Below are 17,101 nucleotides of genomic sequence, written 5' to 3' on the forward strand. Positions count from 1 at the left end.
CACAAACTCCCATACCCCATCTTCATCATCATCATCATCTATATATTTCAAATACATACCTCCCAACGGCTATCTGCAACAAAACCACTCTTTTTCTATATATCACCACCATTACCAAACCCACACTTTCAATTCCCACCAAATCAATGGATTCACCTCCGCCCTACACCACCGGCCACCGATCAAACCCTCCATCCCAAACCAAATCTGCATCACGTCTCGCTCGAACCACCGCCCAAGAACCACCGCCAGTTCTCTCTCTTGATTTAGTCTCTTACTCCCCCAACTCTCCAAAACCCCAAAACCTCCACGACCTCCTCCTCCTCTCTCCTTCCCCTGCAAAGAGATCCAAAACCCGTCTTGACGTCGCCGAAGAAATCTCCGACCAACAGGGATCTCGCCGACGGTGCAAGAACCGTTTTGCCAATGTGGGTTCACCCAGAACCACCAGAAGATCGAGAAGGCGAGTGGAGCAAGAGATTCGAGAAGATAAAGATAAATATCTGATTTGTGTTGATGATTTGGTTGTTGCCAACAATAAGGTCAAGAAAAGGAGACATAGTGGTAGATCAAAGAAGGATAAATCGATTTCGATTCCATCCCCAAGTAACAAAAAGATCACCTTCCATTCTGTTCTTGGATTCTTTCACCTTCAATCTTTTTCACCATTTTTGTTCTGATTTTGCAGAAGGAAACAACGATGATTATGGGTATGATTTCGATCAAATTGGATTAATGGTAAACGACCTGATAATGTGGAATGATGTAGCAAAATCATCACTTTGGTTCGGGTTCGGATCACTTTGTTTCCTATCTTCCTGTTTCGCAACTGGTATTAGCTTTAGGTAAGTCATCTTTCTTTCCCTCTTTCGATTCTTACGAATTTTCGACCGATGTTCTCGGCTCAACACTGGTTCGATCTTCGTTTACAGCATGCTCTCTTTGATATCTCAACTGGGTCTTGTCTGTTTGGGGGTTTCGTTCTTCTCGAATACGATTGCTCAAAGGTCAGCGACGTTCTTTATGTCGAAAACATATAATCTCGACACACGATCTTCAGTTTTTCCGTAACTTTTTCGAGTCAAAAACTTACAGGAACGGCATTGAAAGCAAGAGAGAACTTAAGCTTAAAGAAGAAGACGTTTTGCGAGCTGCTAGAGTTGTACTTCCGGCAGCAAATTTTGCGATTTCGAAAGCTAGAGATCTGTTTTCGGGCGAACCATCCATGACCCTCAAAGTAAATCCATAACCAAATTGATTCTTTTACCTCAATTTACACTTTACAATATTGCTCTAAGATCATGGTGTGTATGCTTTCAGGTAGCACCATTGTTGCTTCTTGGATCCGAATACGGTCATATAGTAACATTCAAGAGACTTTTTGCACTCGGTAAGACCATTTTCGACTCGATTCATAATGTATTGATCGATGGTGAAAGCTTACCTTTCGTGTATGCATCTTTCAGGGTTCTTTATCGGCTTTACCGGCCCAAAACTCTACTCGTTGTACTCGACTCAGATACGCAAGAAAGGTAAGATAAAGCGGAACCAGACTTATTTTGTGATTCGTACATTAAACGATAACCAAATCAAACTAAATTGATTCGGTTTAACGTGTCAAGAGAACGGATGTTTTTACATCCTTCGACATTCATTCATTACACGATAATTTATATAGGGGCCTCGTCATTTGAGAAACTACGAAATTGTGAGAATCCTAGGAACCGGTGATTAATATTATATTTGTTTCACAATCTTAAACTTTTTGTATGGTTATGAAACAAAAAATACTTAGAAAAAAAGTTTTACATGGTAAACAGAACACATACGAAATAAATATATGTTAAATCAATGCATTAAATATTAGTCTTTGATGAAAAATAATCATGTGAAATAATTTCTGAAAGCAAAAGTTCTGACGGTCATCACATTATATTGGATTCCGGTTAGATAATATAATATAGTGGTGGTTTCATTTATGAATCTAACCATTAGTACAAATCATATAAACCAATTTCAATCGTCTATCTAGTCTAATGACTATTTGCTTCCATGAATATGTTGGTTGTTTTATAATATATAATGTTAATCATAATAAATGAAATCGGTAGTCTTCCATAAATATTTAGATGAACCCTCAACATTTTCATCAATATCTCAATTAATTAGTTTGTCTTTGTGGTTTTGAAATTAAAATTTTCATCTCTATATTTTATAATTTATTACCCTTTTATCCTTATGATTCAAAATCTATTGTTTTTTTTCATACCTATGGTTTACAATTCATTTCTATTTTAGTCTTTCGTACTTAGAAGTATTGTTTTGGACTCATGGACGAAAATAGAAATGAATTATAAACCATAGAGATGAAAATCAAAAATTTTAAACCACAGGGACGAAATCAGCAATTTTTAACAACCACAGGGATGAAAAACGTAATTTACTCAGTTTATAAATAAAAAACATCTCTTTAAGGGGTGTTTGAGATTGCTTATTTGAAACAATTTATGTTTTTCTATAAAAGCACTTATCAACGTATTATAAATCAGAAGGGTTTAACTTCTTCAAAAACTCCTTATTACCGGTTTGACACTGGTATAAATTGTTTATCCAAACACTTCAAAGTGTTTATTACCGGTGTCACACTCCCCATATATAACAACTTCACAAACAAACAAATTAGCTTAATAGACACAGACAACTTAATGCATTTGGATACAGGTGAACATGTGAAGTTGAGGACACTAGAAGCATGGGGAGGTTGTTCTCACAAGAAAATAGTTGCAGCATCAGCCGTCACCGCATTTTGGAATCTCACATCGCTCAAAACCCGCATTTTTGCAGGTAGTTTGTTTAATTCTCTCTATCTCAAAATATACATTTCTATAATGAAATATGTAATTATTACACTTTTTAAATAACTAACTGACATTTTTACTCTTGATAATAGAGACATAAACTTTCTCTATCTCATAATCAAGGGTGGGATGAAAAATGGAAACTTATTTTTGAAAGCGGAACAGACAAACTAAAATAGAAATGTAAACACTTAATTGAATTGAATAGTTGTTGATGCGGTGGGGTTTGTTTGTGTGTGGATGCAGCGTTCATATGTTTGGTGATGTTTCGATGGCATAGGCAACGGATGCCATGGAAACTTGAAGCAGAGGAGGAGGTAAGTCAACAACACCAAGAGAAGGCGTTGACTCTGGTTGAAAGTACAAAGGTTGACTAGAGAAGTTTGTATCACTAAATTTGTATTCCTATGTAAAATAAAAATATAATTTTTTATACAAAATAAAATCAATAGTTTCGCTACTTATTTTTGTCTTTTAAACATGTAACTAAAACAAATTGCAAGGTGAGGGCTGGTTGCCATGTGGGAGCAGTTGGGATTGCCGATAGTCAAACTTTCTGCTCGCATAATTGATTTCACCACAAATATCATTTGTTGGTGGACAAAACTCTCAAATAACTGTCTCTAAAATCTTATACAACCTTATTACCCAACCCACCAACATAACACACTAGTACAACATGAAAATATATGTCCATAAATAGAAACCACCACTAATATATGTCTTCAACTCCCTCAAATCCACTTCATATTTCATTGCATTCTTCTTCAACCTTTATCAGAAGAATGGTATTCTCATGAACCTATAAACAAAGTCAAGTACCACAAAACAACACACTCATCAGATAAATACTTCAAAAAGACCAAAAACAATATTGGTTTTCATGAAATATAGTTACAAGACTGTGTAGACTATATATAAGCAATCATTTAACGCGTTTTCGTCATCAGTCATGCAAATCATACATGATACAATTGCACTTTGACTGCCTGCTGTACAAATAAATCTAGTAGCTAATCTGCCGCAAGTTTTCAAACATTCAACTTCCTAGATTGATGATTGAATGGATCTTGTTACGAGTTTGACACCAATACTTTCTGTTTGGAGTTTTTGTCATAATGTTAAATGTAGCTATCAAATATTTTCTTGAAATTAGAAGAAAATCCATATTATTGAATCGCAGTCTATTGGATGTCAAAGTCAGAGTGCAACTTTTTTTTCAGGAGAGGGGACATATGTAAAATGAGATGCTAATCACCTTGACCAAGAGAAAAAGAGCAATTACAGAAGCCCATAATCATAGGATAGAAATACACACACATTAAGCTTCTAGATGATCTTAATTTTGTATTGGAAATGTAATAGCCAAGCACGCCATGATCAGTAACAGATGCTTGAAAGTTAAGCATGCAACACGACATCATGTAGTGAAATTTTATAATCTGTTAAATATATGTTTCCTTATTGCCCAAGTAACTGATGCCTATGTGGACATAACCATTCATCCATTCCTATTTCCTAGTGATCTAATGCTTCAAAACATATACAACTCCCAAGTCATCCATCTTTTGTTTCTTGATCTTTTCTGAGTTCAGTCAGTGCCTACAAGAAGACAAAAGAAGTACTCATCCATGCAAAAGAGTAAATGAAGGGATGCAGTGTTTCATGGAACAGTTAAACACCAAATACTGTGTTTTTTTTTTCTGAAATGGGAATTTTCTTCTGGGGAGGAGGGAGAAGAAGAGGCAGGAGTCTGATAAGCCTACTATTCACTTTACGTACAAAAGAAAGTCTAAGTAGTTGACTTTACGTACAAAAGAAAGTCTAAGTAGTTGAGTTTACTTTAGATGTAAATAAGAGGAGGGTAGTTTGGYAATTCCTCAATARAATAATGGAAACARYTYCTTTATAGTGGGGAGTTTGTTARATTAGCTTTCATTCTGTTTTGTGAGTTGTAAAAGGGCRCAAGCTCAGAGGGAGAGAGCCTCCTCAATAGAATAATGGAAACAGCTCCTTTATAGTGGGGAGTTTGTTAGATTAGCTTTCATTCTGTTTTGTGAGTTGTAAAAGGGCGCAAGCTCAGAGGGAGAGAGCCGGCCTCTCAAAAGCCGTGTAATTCCATTTCTTCAATTCAATTCAATAGAAAACCACCAATTACGACCAATTTACATCAGAGTCAATATTTACTTCTCAAGCAAAAAGAAAAAAACAGTGATCATGGTGTGCCAAGGTTCTTGCTTCTATGAGGGATTCGCCATAAGCCTTTGAACAGTCTTTTACATGCATTATTGAAAGATTATTTCCATGGTTCGGTAGCGTGACACAAAATAACATCTAGAGAAGTTCGTGGTTACCATAAAGAGATTCCTAACCAGTTAGGACGAGGTATTCCATACTCAAGTCACATATTCTAATCCAGGAGAACAGGGAAGGCGTCCTGTATTTTCTTGATAAGCTGCGCATTCCAGAACTTGAAGAAAACAGAACTCTGATGCTATGCTAATTCATGGGTTGCCTCAAACACATCAATGCTACAAATTTTTGAAGTACAAGAAAGGACTGAAAACAGCATCTAAGTTCTCAGGCTACATTCGGCTGCACGGTTTTTGACAATGATACTACATTAAAGTTTAAAAAAACAATAAGAACATCCGAATAAATATGGTTTTAAGTAAAAAAAGTCATGTTACAGAACAAGTTAAGCTATATCCCAGAAACAAGAGGTTAAGTTTGATTTTAAAAAGTCAAGAGTAATAAACCCTAATAAATAACTAAATTTAAACCAAACTGGAGTTCTGGAGAGAAGGCAGTGAACGGAGTTGGCGGTTCGAGTTCTTAACTAAATCTAAACAATGTTGGTGCTAACATTGAGATGAAGTCCATATCAATTTTGAATTTGAAAGAAACATAACTTCCTAAAGAAATGGGCAAAATGTCCCATCCCATGGTAAAAGAAAAGACAACAATCAGTCAATGACAGAAGATTACAGCGACAACCGGAAAACACAAAACTCATGAACATGTATATCATCATATCAATTTTATTCACCAAAATATTATTATTAGAATAGTGGTATTTTAATTACCTTCAGGAAGCCAACCGTAGCTGCGACGAGAAAGAATGAGCATGGAATTCATCAAGGCCGAAGAAGTAACTGCTTGAAAAGGTTGCACCGTTTCCAAACACACGCTCAATTCAACTGGACACCTTAAACATTAGCAACGAAAGCTATTAATCAAATGCAAATGGTTGTCATGTGTATGTGTGATTTATACTACACCTGAAGATGCGATGAGAAGAAGGTTTTGTAGCTGACAACCGAATGGGGGAGGTTTTGACGCCGGAGGAGAGTCTGGCGGCGGCGCTACGGACGGAAGTTGACCGTATAAACGACCTAACAGCGGCAGAACCGGCGGCCATTGATGTTTACTAATTTTTGAAATTTGATCGGCCGACGGCCAAGTATGGGAATCAAACCCTTGTTCAAATTTTGCATTAATAGTCCATGTACTATTCACTATTTAATCTTAAGCCCCTATAATTTGTGGTAGTTTTATATATAATTACATGTGATTTTAATATTGATAAGAAACACTATTTCACGTATCGTATTTTTTTATAATTCTTCACACGTATTAAGGCCGAGTTTTGAAACCATGACCACTTAAATATATAGCAGTCGGTAACACTTTAATTTCATGCAAAAATCATAAATATTTACAAATACAGAAGAAACCCATTGCATGTCCTAGAATTTCCAAAACTCGGGTCTGACTCGGATAATATCACATTTTTGCATTCTTTGATCTTCAATTTGTGGGCTTCATATGCATTTTCTTAACGTCAAGTAAAAAAACCCCAAAATCACATCTTCAGTTAACTTTCTTTACGAAGTGTTTGATCATAGTTAACTTTCTTGTGGTGGTTAACAAAATTTGTCAAGTTACTAGTTACCATTAAGCTCGTTTCCATCCCAAAGATTCTTTTATTCATCTTAACTAGTCGTTTCTCCATCTCTATATCCTCCATCACCTTCACTAAACTTCTATGAACATCTTCTTCAGCAAAAGCATCCATCTTGATCCCTATTTGCCAAATTTTTACGATGTAATCACAATTCACGAACTGGTCACCAGCAATTGGATAACACAACAATTTGACTTTGTTTTGTATGGCCTCGATAGTGGAGTTCCACCCACAATGTGTTAAATAGCATCCGACCGCTTTATGTTGTAGCACTTCATTTTGTGGTGCCCATGAAACCACTCTTCCTCGATTCGACACTCTCTCTATATACCCTTTTGGGAGCCCTTCACGCCATTTTGGATTTAAGACCCAAATGAATGGGTGTATGGACGATTCCAAAGCCATAGCTAGGTTTCTCACCTTTGTTTTGCCAATCGGGCTAACCCAAGTGCCAAAGCAGATGTAGACAACAGATCGTTCTCTTTGTTGGTCTAGCCAATCCAAACAATGCATATCTTCTTTTGAAAAATCATGGTTTCTGTATATGGTATGTCGTGTCAGTGGTCCAATTGGAGTTATATTTGAGTATTTATGAGACTGATTTTGTGAATTCAGATCAACAAGGTATTCTTTGGGGAAACTGTTTACTAGGATTTGCGAAAGACTTCTTGTTCTGGCCAACATCCTTGTCCAAAACCTAAATCTAGATTTCTTTGAAGCTAGATTTCCGATGAGCCATGGCAAATCTTGAGTGCTTGAAGGAGGTTGTTCATATTCCAAGTATATGGGACCTTGATTTTGTGGGATCCCTGCATATTTTGGAACACGTTTTATCAACATATATAATCATTTAATTGAATAGGATTCAAATGATTATTGATAAAAACTTAGATAGTAATAGTTAATGGTCCAAACATTCTATGAAAACGAATCCATGCCTAAGTTGTGTTGAATTCGGCAAACTTAAATGTTTTTCTATCCATGAAAGTTTGAAAATTGATATCTACCTTAAGAAACCATTCAAAGGTGTATATTGATACTTGATTATCTGTATTCACACGTAATCTAATAAAGGTTGGGTTCACGACACGTGAGACCAATCCATGTTTGTGAGAACACAAAATAATATTGAACCTTCACAGTAAAAGATTGTGGAGGCATAAAAAACACCAAACATTCACAGCAAAACACTATGAAGGTTTATTGTGATGGTTTAGTTTTATTTTTGTGGTTTTAGAATAACAGGATGGTCTCACATAATCCAAATTATATAATGTAATATGAATTATCAAGAATAAGTCAATATAACACAAAAAACATTCAAGGTTACCAAGTAAGCACCAAGTAATAAAAGTCAATACTCTAACTTACTTTACTGGTTAAGATTGTAGTCCATCAAAAACAATATTGTATGCAACAGTTTACCCGGTAAACGTTTTTCGGGTAAGAGTACTCGTCACACTCATTTATTAGGTAAGACTCTTCATCCTTATCACCGCTCTTACCGAATAAGATCATTTCTCATTACCATATTCATCCAGTAAAATAAATTACCCGTTAATTGTTATTTTATATAGTTTTTTTGGATTTTCTGTACCAATAGATCCTTTATGTTGGTTAATTTATTCAAAATAGAATAAAGTAATAAAATTTATATGAATATAAAAATGTAGGCTATATTATTCATAGTTAAAAAAAATATAAAGCCAAAGTGAATCACGTTTTCAAACCTCCTGATTGTTGTAAAAAGTAGATTACATACCAGTTTCCGAGATGATACCGAGAGATAGCATTTCCGGGATGGCAGCAATGAGCTGATAAGCAGCAAACATAACCGGCCAATATCCGACCACCGGAACACCACAGTCATCGCCAACTTTCAATGCCCACGAAGCCAATAAGTCCACAATCATGAACGCAACTCCCCCGTCAACTTCACGAACCAGGCGCTCCAAATGCACCGCCATGTTGTTCTCCATGGCAAACTCAATGGAGAAGAAATCACGTGGTGTTTCCTCATCCAAACCGTCCGGGATGGAGATGCAGGTGATGTGGGTTTTGTGAGCCATTGTCCGGTGGATGAAGTCCGGCATCACAACCACTGGAGAAAGGCCGTGGCAGGTCAAGGCGAAGGCTAGGTTAAGCATGGGTGTCACATGGCCATGAGCTGGGTATGGAACCATAATGACTTTAGGGTTCATCATGATGCTGTTAATAATGGTGATGGTTATTTGCATCCTATTGAATTTGATTATATATAATTGGGAAGCGATCCCTTGTGGCTGAATCAGTCCGTAAACTATTGTTCACGAATTCTAATGGCTGTCTGACGACTTCCACCCTAATTAATTTAACTTAAATTATTAAGCAAGCTTTTTGGTCATTGTTATGTCTCTTATCAGGTAAGATTTTACCTGTTTTTGTCATCCTCACACCCGGTAAAGGCTTACTCGATAATCATTTGGTAAACATCCCGTTATAGTCAAGCGTACGTAATGACTGACGCCCGTGGACTTGTTACTAATGTGCTTGTGAGATAATCTAGTTATGAATTTTCTTGACTATCTACTTCTTTTAATCTACTGTAACTACCAATATTCATGACCCTTCTGTTATCAATGAAAGTCGACTAAGCAATCGTTTGTTATTTCAATTGATGTTTCTCGAAACCCAGTAAACGACATCAAACTGAAACAATTTCGTCAAGTTGGACATCCCCATTTTTGTCGGTCGGTTTGAAAGGTTTAAAAATTGAGTTGTTCTGTGTGACTGACAAGTGATTATTTTTTACCAAACAAACTTATATATCAGTAATTTATCCACGGGATAATTAAATGTTTTTGAATTTTTATTAAATATAATCAGTTTATTAGGTACCTTATTGATTAAAAGTTAATTTAATTATGAATTAATATACTAAAAACATAATCTTTTAAGGTTAAAACTAAAATAATTGTTATGGTCCGATTGATATGATTAAATTAAAAGACATGTGTGAGAGATGTTAATGAGCACGCATGCTTCCAGTTCCAACTTGCACGCACAAAACGGAATATTGGACAAAATATTTTATTTTCACTTTTTTTATATTTTCACTTTTTAATATTTCTATCAATCACATGGGACTAACGAGCCACAAATGGAAGTCCATTTATGTGTGCTCCACCCTTAAATTCGTCAAAGCATTTTTATCCCATCCTTAAAAATAAAATATTAAACTATAAAGATTGTATCTCATTGGTTTAAATTTGGACCTTAAAAGGTTAAATGTGTCTAGAGATCACATGTTCAAATTCAAGGAGAAACAAAGACCTTTTTGTGGTCATGGAGGTTCAAATGCGAGTCTATCTGCAAAACAGGTGGTCAATCTGGGATTAGTCGGCTTGCATAGTAGATTAGATATCCAGGTTAATAAAAAAAGATTTTTCTCCGATAGATTATTTTTTAAATTAACAAAAACTTCAAATTTAAACATTTTTGTTAAAATTTAATATACGAAGAAAGAAATCATTTTTCATTTATTATTATATATAAAGTTTTTTTTAATAAAAAATTGTTGAATAATAAAATTATAGAATTTTTTATAGTATGATTGATGTTGAAATCTTCGAATAAGGAATCTACTGTAACTGTAACTGAAGGAGGAGGGATAGAGTATTAAAATGTGTCATGAAGTAAGGAAAATTTTCTTTTAATAGCTTTGAGGAATCGAGAAAGTGTCATGAGGTTCCATGGTAGGTTTGCGAAATCAGAGAAAGGGTGTAAAATGTAGCAAGTGGTGTTGTGGGTGACACTATATCTAAATTAAAAAGAATGTTACCGATTGATTTATATCATGAGATACAAATCCGATCTCTTCCATGGATTTCACATCGTCATAACGAAATGAATACAAGTCGGGACCAGTGGAGGTTAAATCCTAGGCCGTTGAACAGGGCTGGTTCGTAGCTAATTGTAAGAGTCACTGTGTCGTTTCGATGGTTGGTTGGTGCTTATGGATTTAATGTCTGTAGTTTACAATTCTTTTGGTTTTTGTTTTATTCTCAAGTGAGTTTGTGGTTTGTTTTTGTTGTAGGGTAGTTGTTTGGTGGTGGTGGTGTTTTGTGTTTGAGTTGTTGGGGTGGTTGTAGTTTTTCTAATTACTTTTTAGATAATAATTGAAATATTATTTAAATTAAAAGAAAATGTGCCAATTATATATATTATAAAGTATTTTTAAGAGAAAAGCACTCTCAATTAAAAGAAAATTTTGTTGCTAAATTTTTATTATATTTTAGAAAAGGGAGGGCAATTTGGTCAATTTGTTTTTAAATAACATCGAAACATTCAAAAACCGTTAACGTTTATAGTAAACCAAGTTGAGATGAAAACTAGAGTTTCAACCACACATATCAACAAAAAAAAAGTATAATTGACTCTAAAATTTATTGTAAGCCGAGAGTAGTCATTAGTCAAATAAAAAAATTGATATAAAATCAATCATGTTTTAAAATATATCGCTAAAAAAACAGTGATCAATTTTAAAATGATATGACGCCATAAAAATTAATGTGAGACCCATTGATCGATCGATTTATTTCCACATTTCAAAATCATTTTCTTTTCATTTTGCAGAAGTCCAAAAAAATCTATAATCAAAACGTATTCAAGATCAACAATTGTTTTTGTGTTATTTAGATGTTCAAATTTGGTTCATCTGTTTCATGATGCATACAAGTCATAAGATAACCGTTAATCATCATACATAAGTGGTTGGGTTTTCCAACTTTTTCTCTAATATAGAGATGGGTAATTGAAGTGAGGTTTAAGACTTAAACGAGTCAAAATTAGTTATAAAAACCCTGTTACTAAAAGCATGATTGGTTATTACTGGTGACGATTTTTTAAAGTTGGATAGGTTAAAGAGCCCATTATCTGGATCCCTTTATAAGGCCCGCTGTAAGTATAGGTTACCAAGACTTGGTTATCATTTTCTTTGTCTTATTCATTAAGCACTCGTGTGGTCTTTTTTGGACCATTTTGCCTTTTTTTTCTCCTTAACCATAATAGATGTTTGAATTTGATGATTAATGCAAATCAAAGTACTCAAAGCTCAAAATCAAGCAATCATTTCTTCAAAACCGATTTCAAGCGTGTTGATAAATACAATATTTGATTGAACTAAAATTTAAGGTAAAATTAAAATTGTTCAAGTTTAAATGATTTCTTTTTCTAAAATAAGCTATCAAAGATATATGTTTAAACATAAGTTTATTCAATACGAGTCAGGTTCTTACAAGAACAGTGCATAAATGAAAAAAAATACGAAAACGGTCGAATTACATGTGATTTTACACTAATATCATAAAATTACATGTGATTCGCGCGACTTTGATCATGACTTGAGGCCGCGGGCCAGGTCAGCCACTCACCTTGTAATGACAATATTCTATAATCACATGTGATGTGTCAATTTTATTGTCTCCTTATTGACTTTGTTTTCGTTTGATTCTTTTTCTATTCGGTATAATTATATAAAAAATTTTGATAACTCAATAAGTTTATTTAAAATATTAAAGAAACTAGAAAATGACTGAGCCGTGAGACCTGTTTTACGATTATTTTTACATAGCAATGAAAAAAATGTTTTACGATTATTTTTACATAGCAATGAAAAGAATCTTACCCAGTAAGTGATACAAAATATAATGCAGATGAACCATTGGTAAAAGCATCATCATACTTGAAGAATTTGGTAAATCTTTACTGATAAATAAGAAGAGTACATGGATAGCAATAGAATCTTGATACATTTCCAACAATCGACCTACGCTATAACCATACATCACAGTAAAAACATAACAATGAAACCATAAAAAAACAATCGTTTGCATCATGTGTTCCTGATATGCCCTTCATCCTATTTAGTTTTGGCCAAACGGGCTTAAACTATCTGAAAATTTCGGTAATTAGAAGCTTACAAAGAATGCAATCCATCTAAGTGGAACAGCACCCGACTTTCTTCAATGCCGATACGTCATCCTTGCCACCAACGTTAATCGTCTGTCCCTTTGGCAAAGCAGCTGGATCATCTCCGATATCGAGTGCTTTTTTGCTGACAACGTGATAGATTTGAGTAAGGACTTCTGTGAAGGCATTTTCAACATTCATGGATTCAAGTGCAGATGTTTCCATAAAGTAAGTGTTCTCTTTTTCAGCAAACGCCTTTGCATCGTCGGTTGGTACAGCCCGTAAATGGCGCAGATCCGACTTGTTTCCTACCAGCATGATGACGATGTTGGAATCTGTATGATCTCGGAGCTCCTTTAACCATCGTTCTACGTTCTCAAAGGTCACATGTCGGGTTACATCATACACGATCAATGCACCAACTGCACCTCGGTAGTATGCACTTGTGATTGCTCGGTATCTTTTAGAAGAAAAAGATCAAATAAAATGAAAAATTATTAGAACTAAAGAAGATGCTTACAGTATGCAGTAACTACAAACTCCATGATTCAGCACAAATATACATATGAACTGCTTACTCTTTAGGGTAGAGGACAAATCGGTGTATATCCCACATCTCAGGTTCTGCTTTTGAATGGGATAATACCGGGTTCGTTTGGTGTTTTGGCTATGATAAATTTTGGTGAAGTGAGAACCGTTTGCATCCTTAAATCAAATTGCTGACATATAAGGCTTCTAAGTCTAGGGTTTTTGTCTTTATACAACTTCGATCACCACCATTATCATAAAATGCTATAGATGCGGAGTTTACTTTTTTCACAGCTCATCCATTGCAATGCACTAGGTTACCATGTGTTACATCATTTGTAACCAACGGCAATCAACATCAACTTCCATAACACTTTCTAGATCCTACACAATAACATTATGTTTCATGTTTCAACATTTTTCAATAGATTCATAACCTAAGTTCAATCTAGAAACCCCAAAAGTAACTTATGCCCCAACAAGAAGGTCTGTTTTCTCTATATGCTCAAATTGAATCAGTCACTAACATACATTTACAAGTTTGAAGATGATTTTGCTGATATTGTATCATCATTATGACTCCATCTGTAGTACATTTCTAATGCAGTTATGCAGTCACCGATCTTATATACAAAAAGTTCACAATTTGCAACATTTTGATGTCAAAGATCGATAATTTACACACAAACAGCCACGATGCAAAGCTGCAAACTCCAGATCTAATAGCAGAACAGTTATTTACTAAAGCAAAACCTACAAAAGCCCAGATCTCAAATGCCATTGACTGACTTCGATTCAAAACCCTAAGATCCTAGGTAAACCCTTCATTTCTAAAATAAGATGCCGGCATTGAACAAAATAATAATTCGTCAACATTATTTGAAAATCAACAGAAAAAATAAACTCAAGTGTTTTCGAGATCTGAATCGTACCGTTCCTGGCCAGCGGTGTCCCAAATCTGGGCCTTCACAACTTTCTCATCAACTCGAATGCTACGAGTGGCGAATTCGACGCCGATGGTTGATTTAGACTCGAGACTGAACTCGTTTCGTGTGAATCTGGACAACAGATTCGATTTCCCAACTCCGGAATCACCGATGAGAACTACTTTGAACAAGTAATCGTAATCATCGTCTGCTCTGTACGCACCCATTTGCTATGCAAAGAAAAAAGAAAAAGAAATTGGGGTATATGAGCAGCAATGTGGTGTTAAGTTTGTTGATCAAAAAATGGGAGAGATATTGCAGATCTGTGCGTTGAAAATGGGGGAGGTTGCCATACAGATCTTAATGAATGCTGCGTGGTGTCTCACTAAGTAAAATACGTGTGAAAGAAGTGTCAATTGGGGAAGGAGAAGCTTTCAAAGCCTTATTTGTTTGGTGACTCAAAATTCACTTAAGTGGTGGATAGCCTTTATTTATTCGCTTAATCATAACTATTCGTTCGGTAATCGATTGATCGATGTTGCTTTCTCTCTAAACCTAGATTAATTGATTTATGTGATCTGTGATTTCGTCTTCATCGATCAATCGATGGGCAATTTTTGATTTTTGATTTCTCTCTGATTTTTGTTAGTTAGAAAATCGATTTCCTTTATTAACCAGAAAATCGATTTCTATCTCGACCATCTTCCATCTCCAATGGCCTAAACTCAAATGTCCTTTGGTCATCTTCTTCGGCCTAAATCAAAATCAAACCTAAAATCCAAATCTGAAATCAAATCAAATCAAAACCTAGGGGTGAAATGGTCATTTTTTACATTCAGACTGTTTATTTGGCAGAACAATCGAACAAGAACTTATTTGTTATCATACTAACAATTTAATCAATACAGACAACTTTATCCATACAAGTCTTAATAGAAACTGAACCGAACAACGCCTTAACCAGCTTTTATGTAATCTTTTACGAAATATTTGCCACAAAATTACATATAATTGAAATTTCTTTAAGGTTGTTTATACTTTATTTTATGCTTATCAGTAAAAGACATCATCCTTGAAATACTTGTAAGGTCAAAGTTGTTTCACACTCACCGGTTCATGAAGATACTTTTATATTAAAAAGTTCAGAAGTATTGAGTTTGTAAAAGAATATTTATTTTAACATTCGAAAAGAGTTGCAAAACACTTACTTTTGAGAATTTATGTAATGAGTGGTGAGATGAGTTTATGAAGTGTGATATAAGTTAAGAATCAGTTCGAGAGTCTAGTGGGACAAGAGACTTTAAGCCATCAACCAACGGTTTATAATTGTTATTATGTGACATATGTCTACTTAAAATTCCAATAATAAAACTAATGGTAAAATAATTTAATTAACTCTAACAAAATACTTAGCAATAGTTAATCAAATTAGATAAGGATTCTCGACTTTAATTAAAGCACGGTAAACTACGCTTAGGAGTTGTTTGGCAGTTGTTGAACGATTTGGTGCATAATTGATTAAGTGATCAGAATGGTTAAGATGCTCTTATGATATAATGCAAAATAAAATATAATTGTTTGGTAATTGTTTACAATGAAATTATGGCGCTTAAGGGTTTAAGATAGGCCCATGATATAAAATCATTCAAAGTATTTTAGAACCATTAAGAGACAATTTTTTTTTTCCAAACATGATTTTCCTCTTAACGATTCAGAAGATGCTTTGTAATTGAACTATTGAGAGTAAACAAACAACCTCTTAGGGTGTGTTTGGTGCCCAGACAAGACATGACAGAACAGAACAGGATAGAACAACTGTTCAACGTTTGGTAAGATAAAACTGGACAGAACAGAACAAGTAAAATGACAAATTTACCCCTGTTGAGTTGTTTATTTTAATTAATTTACGTAATTTATTAAATTATAATAGAATAATTATTTTTTATAACAAATACACCATTTGAAGTTTTCGTCAAAACAATTAAAATGACACCAAATAAAAGTTTATGTAGTTTTCTATTTGTATTTTTATCTCTTTTCTACATTATTTTTTTTATTATTAATATATAATAAATTACATAAATTAATAAAATATAAAAACCATATAAAAATAATATTTTTAAAACGATAAAATGAAAGTTTAAGAAACATAAAATACAAATAAAATTTAAAGAATGAATAAAATGTAAAAAAAAAAGACATATTTGATGTTTTAGAAGAGAATTAAGTTTTATTTTGAGGTTATACTGGTAAAATATAAATTTGTCCCACCATGTTTTATAGGGTAGGAGTGGAACAGGCCTGTTCCACTATGTTCCTGTCTGTTCCACATAAAATTCATGCCAAGCATAGTACAAAGATCTCTGTCATGTTATGTCATGTCATGTCCAGTGTACCAAACACACCCTCAATGAATTAAATTAGCGTTGGGCTTTGCAACTTATCTATATAAACTGGGCTTAATGAAATTCAAACAGCTACAGAGTACAGACCAAGATTATAGTCCTACAGGTGACCAAAGGCAAGAAGTCGGACCAGGTATAACCGTTCGGTCCTTGACCCACCTCACCTTGGGGTTGGGGGCGTTTTTTATTCGTTTTCTTTCATTTCTTTTCAGTTTAAATCATTGCTAACAAATTACTGTATTTCTAATAAATTATTCAAAATAAATAATTAAAATTTTAAATTTCAAAAAAAATTATATTCTTTGAATTCTTTATTTTTAAGATTATATTATTATTTATATTATTAATACTAGAAGAGTATTTACGCAATACAACGAGATACATCTTTATTTTAATTTTTTATTTTATTTTTTTATCTTTGTTAATATAATACGATTTATGTAGTTTTGATTTTACTTTTGAATAAAA

At 34.1% G+C, this 17,101-nt stretch overlaps 4 protein-coding genes across 4 annotated transcripts; 1 reads left to right on the top strand and 3 right to left on the bottom strand.

Annotated features, from left to right (window-relative positions):
* The first annotated feature begins 124 nt into the window (after window positions 1–124).
* LOC112528306 (reticulon-like protein B17) lies at window positions 125–3,245 on the top strand. Its single transcript, XM_025139307.1, has 8 exons — window positions 125–606; window positions 689–845; window positions 933–1,007; window positions 1,096–1,237; window positions 1,321–1,390; window positions 1,467–1,532; window positions 2,722–2,844; window positions 3,105–3,245. Exons 1-8 carry the CDS (start codon window positions 147–149, stop codon window positions 3,233–3,235), a joined length of 1,224 nt encoding a protein of 407 aa, XP_024995075.1. The 5' UTR covers window positions 125–146; the 3' UTR covers window positions 3,236–3,245.
* Window positions 3,246–3,402: 157 nt separating this feature from the next.
* LOC112528326 (protein NUCLEAR FUSION DEFECTIVE 6, chloroplastic/mitochondrial-like) lies at window positions 3,403–6,303 on the bottom strand. The gene is made up of 3 exons (XM_025139337.1): window positions 6,140–6,303; window positions 5,945–6,066; window positions 3,403–3,660 (listed from the first exon to the last, which is right to left on the bottom strand). The coding sequence occupies exons 1-3, from the start codon at window positions 6,277–6,279 to the stop codon at window positions 3,653–3,655; spliced, it is 270 nt and encodes an 89-aa protein (XP_024995105.1). The 5' UTR covers window positions 6,280–6,303; the 3' UTR covers window positions 3,403–3,652.
* Window positions 6,304–6,735: 432 nt separating this feature from the next.
* Window positions 6,736–9,092, bottom strand: LOC112528540 (UDP-glycosyltransferase 82A1). The gene is made up of 2 exons (XM_025139566.1): window positions 8,588–9,092; window positions 6,736–7,634 (listed from the first exon to the last, which is right to left on the bottom strand). Exons 1-2 carry the CDS (start codon window positions 9,060–9,062, stop codon window positions 6,736–6,738), a joined length of 1,374 nt encoding a protein of 457 aa, XP_024995334.1. The 5' UTR covers window positions 9,063–9,092.
* Window positions 9,093–12,546: 3,454 nt separating this feature from the next.
* Window positions 12,547–14,685, bottom strand: LOC112527361 (ras-related protein RABA1f). The gene is made up of 2 exons (XM_025137966.1): window positions 14,235–14,685; window positions 12,547–13,234 (listed from the first exon to the last, which is right to left on the bottom strand). Exons 1-2 carry the CDS (start codon window positions 14,453–14,455, stop codon window positions 12,802–12,804), a joined length of 654 nt encoding a protein of 217 aa, XP_024993734.1. The 5' UTR covers window positions 14,456–14,685; the 3' UTR covers window positions 12,547–12,801.
* Window positions 14,686–17,101: the final 2,416 nt, after the last annotated feature.

The sequence above is a fragment of the Cynara cardunculus genome, assembly GCF_001531365.2.
Source record: "Cynara cardunculus var. scolymus isolate 2C chromosome LG 15, CcrdV1, whole genome shotgun sequence".
In the NCBI taxonomy this organism is placed as follows: Eukaryota; Viridiplantae; Streptophyta; class Magnoliopsida; order Asterales; family Asteraceae; genus Cynara; species Cynara cardunculus.

Coding starts and splice junctions, on each gene's coding strand:
- LOC112528306 (XM_025139307.1), top strand. CDS start 147: ATGGATTCACCTCCGCCCTACACCACCGGCCACCGATCAAACCCTCCA. Junction 607..688: donor GATTTCGATTCCATCCCCAA/GTAACAAAAAGA, acceptor CTGATTTTGCAG/AAGGAAACAACGATGATTAT. Junction 1,238..1,320: donor AACCATCCATGACCCTCAAA/GTAAATCCATAA, acceptor GTATGCTTTCAG/GTAGCACCATTGTTGCTTCT.
- LOC112528326 (XM_025139337.1), bottom strand. CDS start 6,279: ATGGCCGCCGGTTCTGCCGCTGTTAGGTCGTTTATACGGTCAACTTCC. Junction 6,067..6,139: donor TCTTCTCATCGCATCTTCAG/GTGTAGTATAAA, acceptor CTAATGTTTAAG/GTGTCCAGTTGAATTGAGCG.
- LOC112528540 (XM_025139566.1), bottom strand. CDS start 9,062: ATGCAAATAACCATCACCATTATTAACAGCATCATGATGAACCCTAAA. Junction 7,635..8,587: donor CGGTATCATCTCGGAAACTG/GTATGTAATCTA, acceptor CAAAATATGCAG/GGATCCCACAAAATCAAGGT.
- LOC112527361 (XM_025137966.1), bottom strand. CDS start 14,455: ATGGGTGCGTACAGAGCAGACGATGATTACGATTACTTGTTCAAAGTA. Junction 13,235..14,234: donor GACACCGCTGGCCAGGAACG/GTACGATTCAGA, acceptor TTCTTCTAAAAG/ATACCGAGCAATCACAAGTG.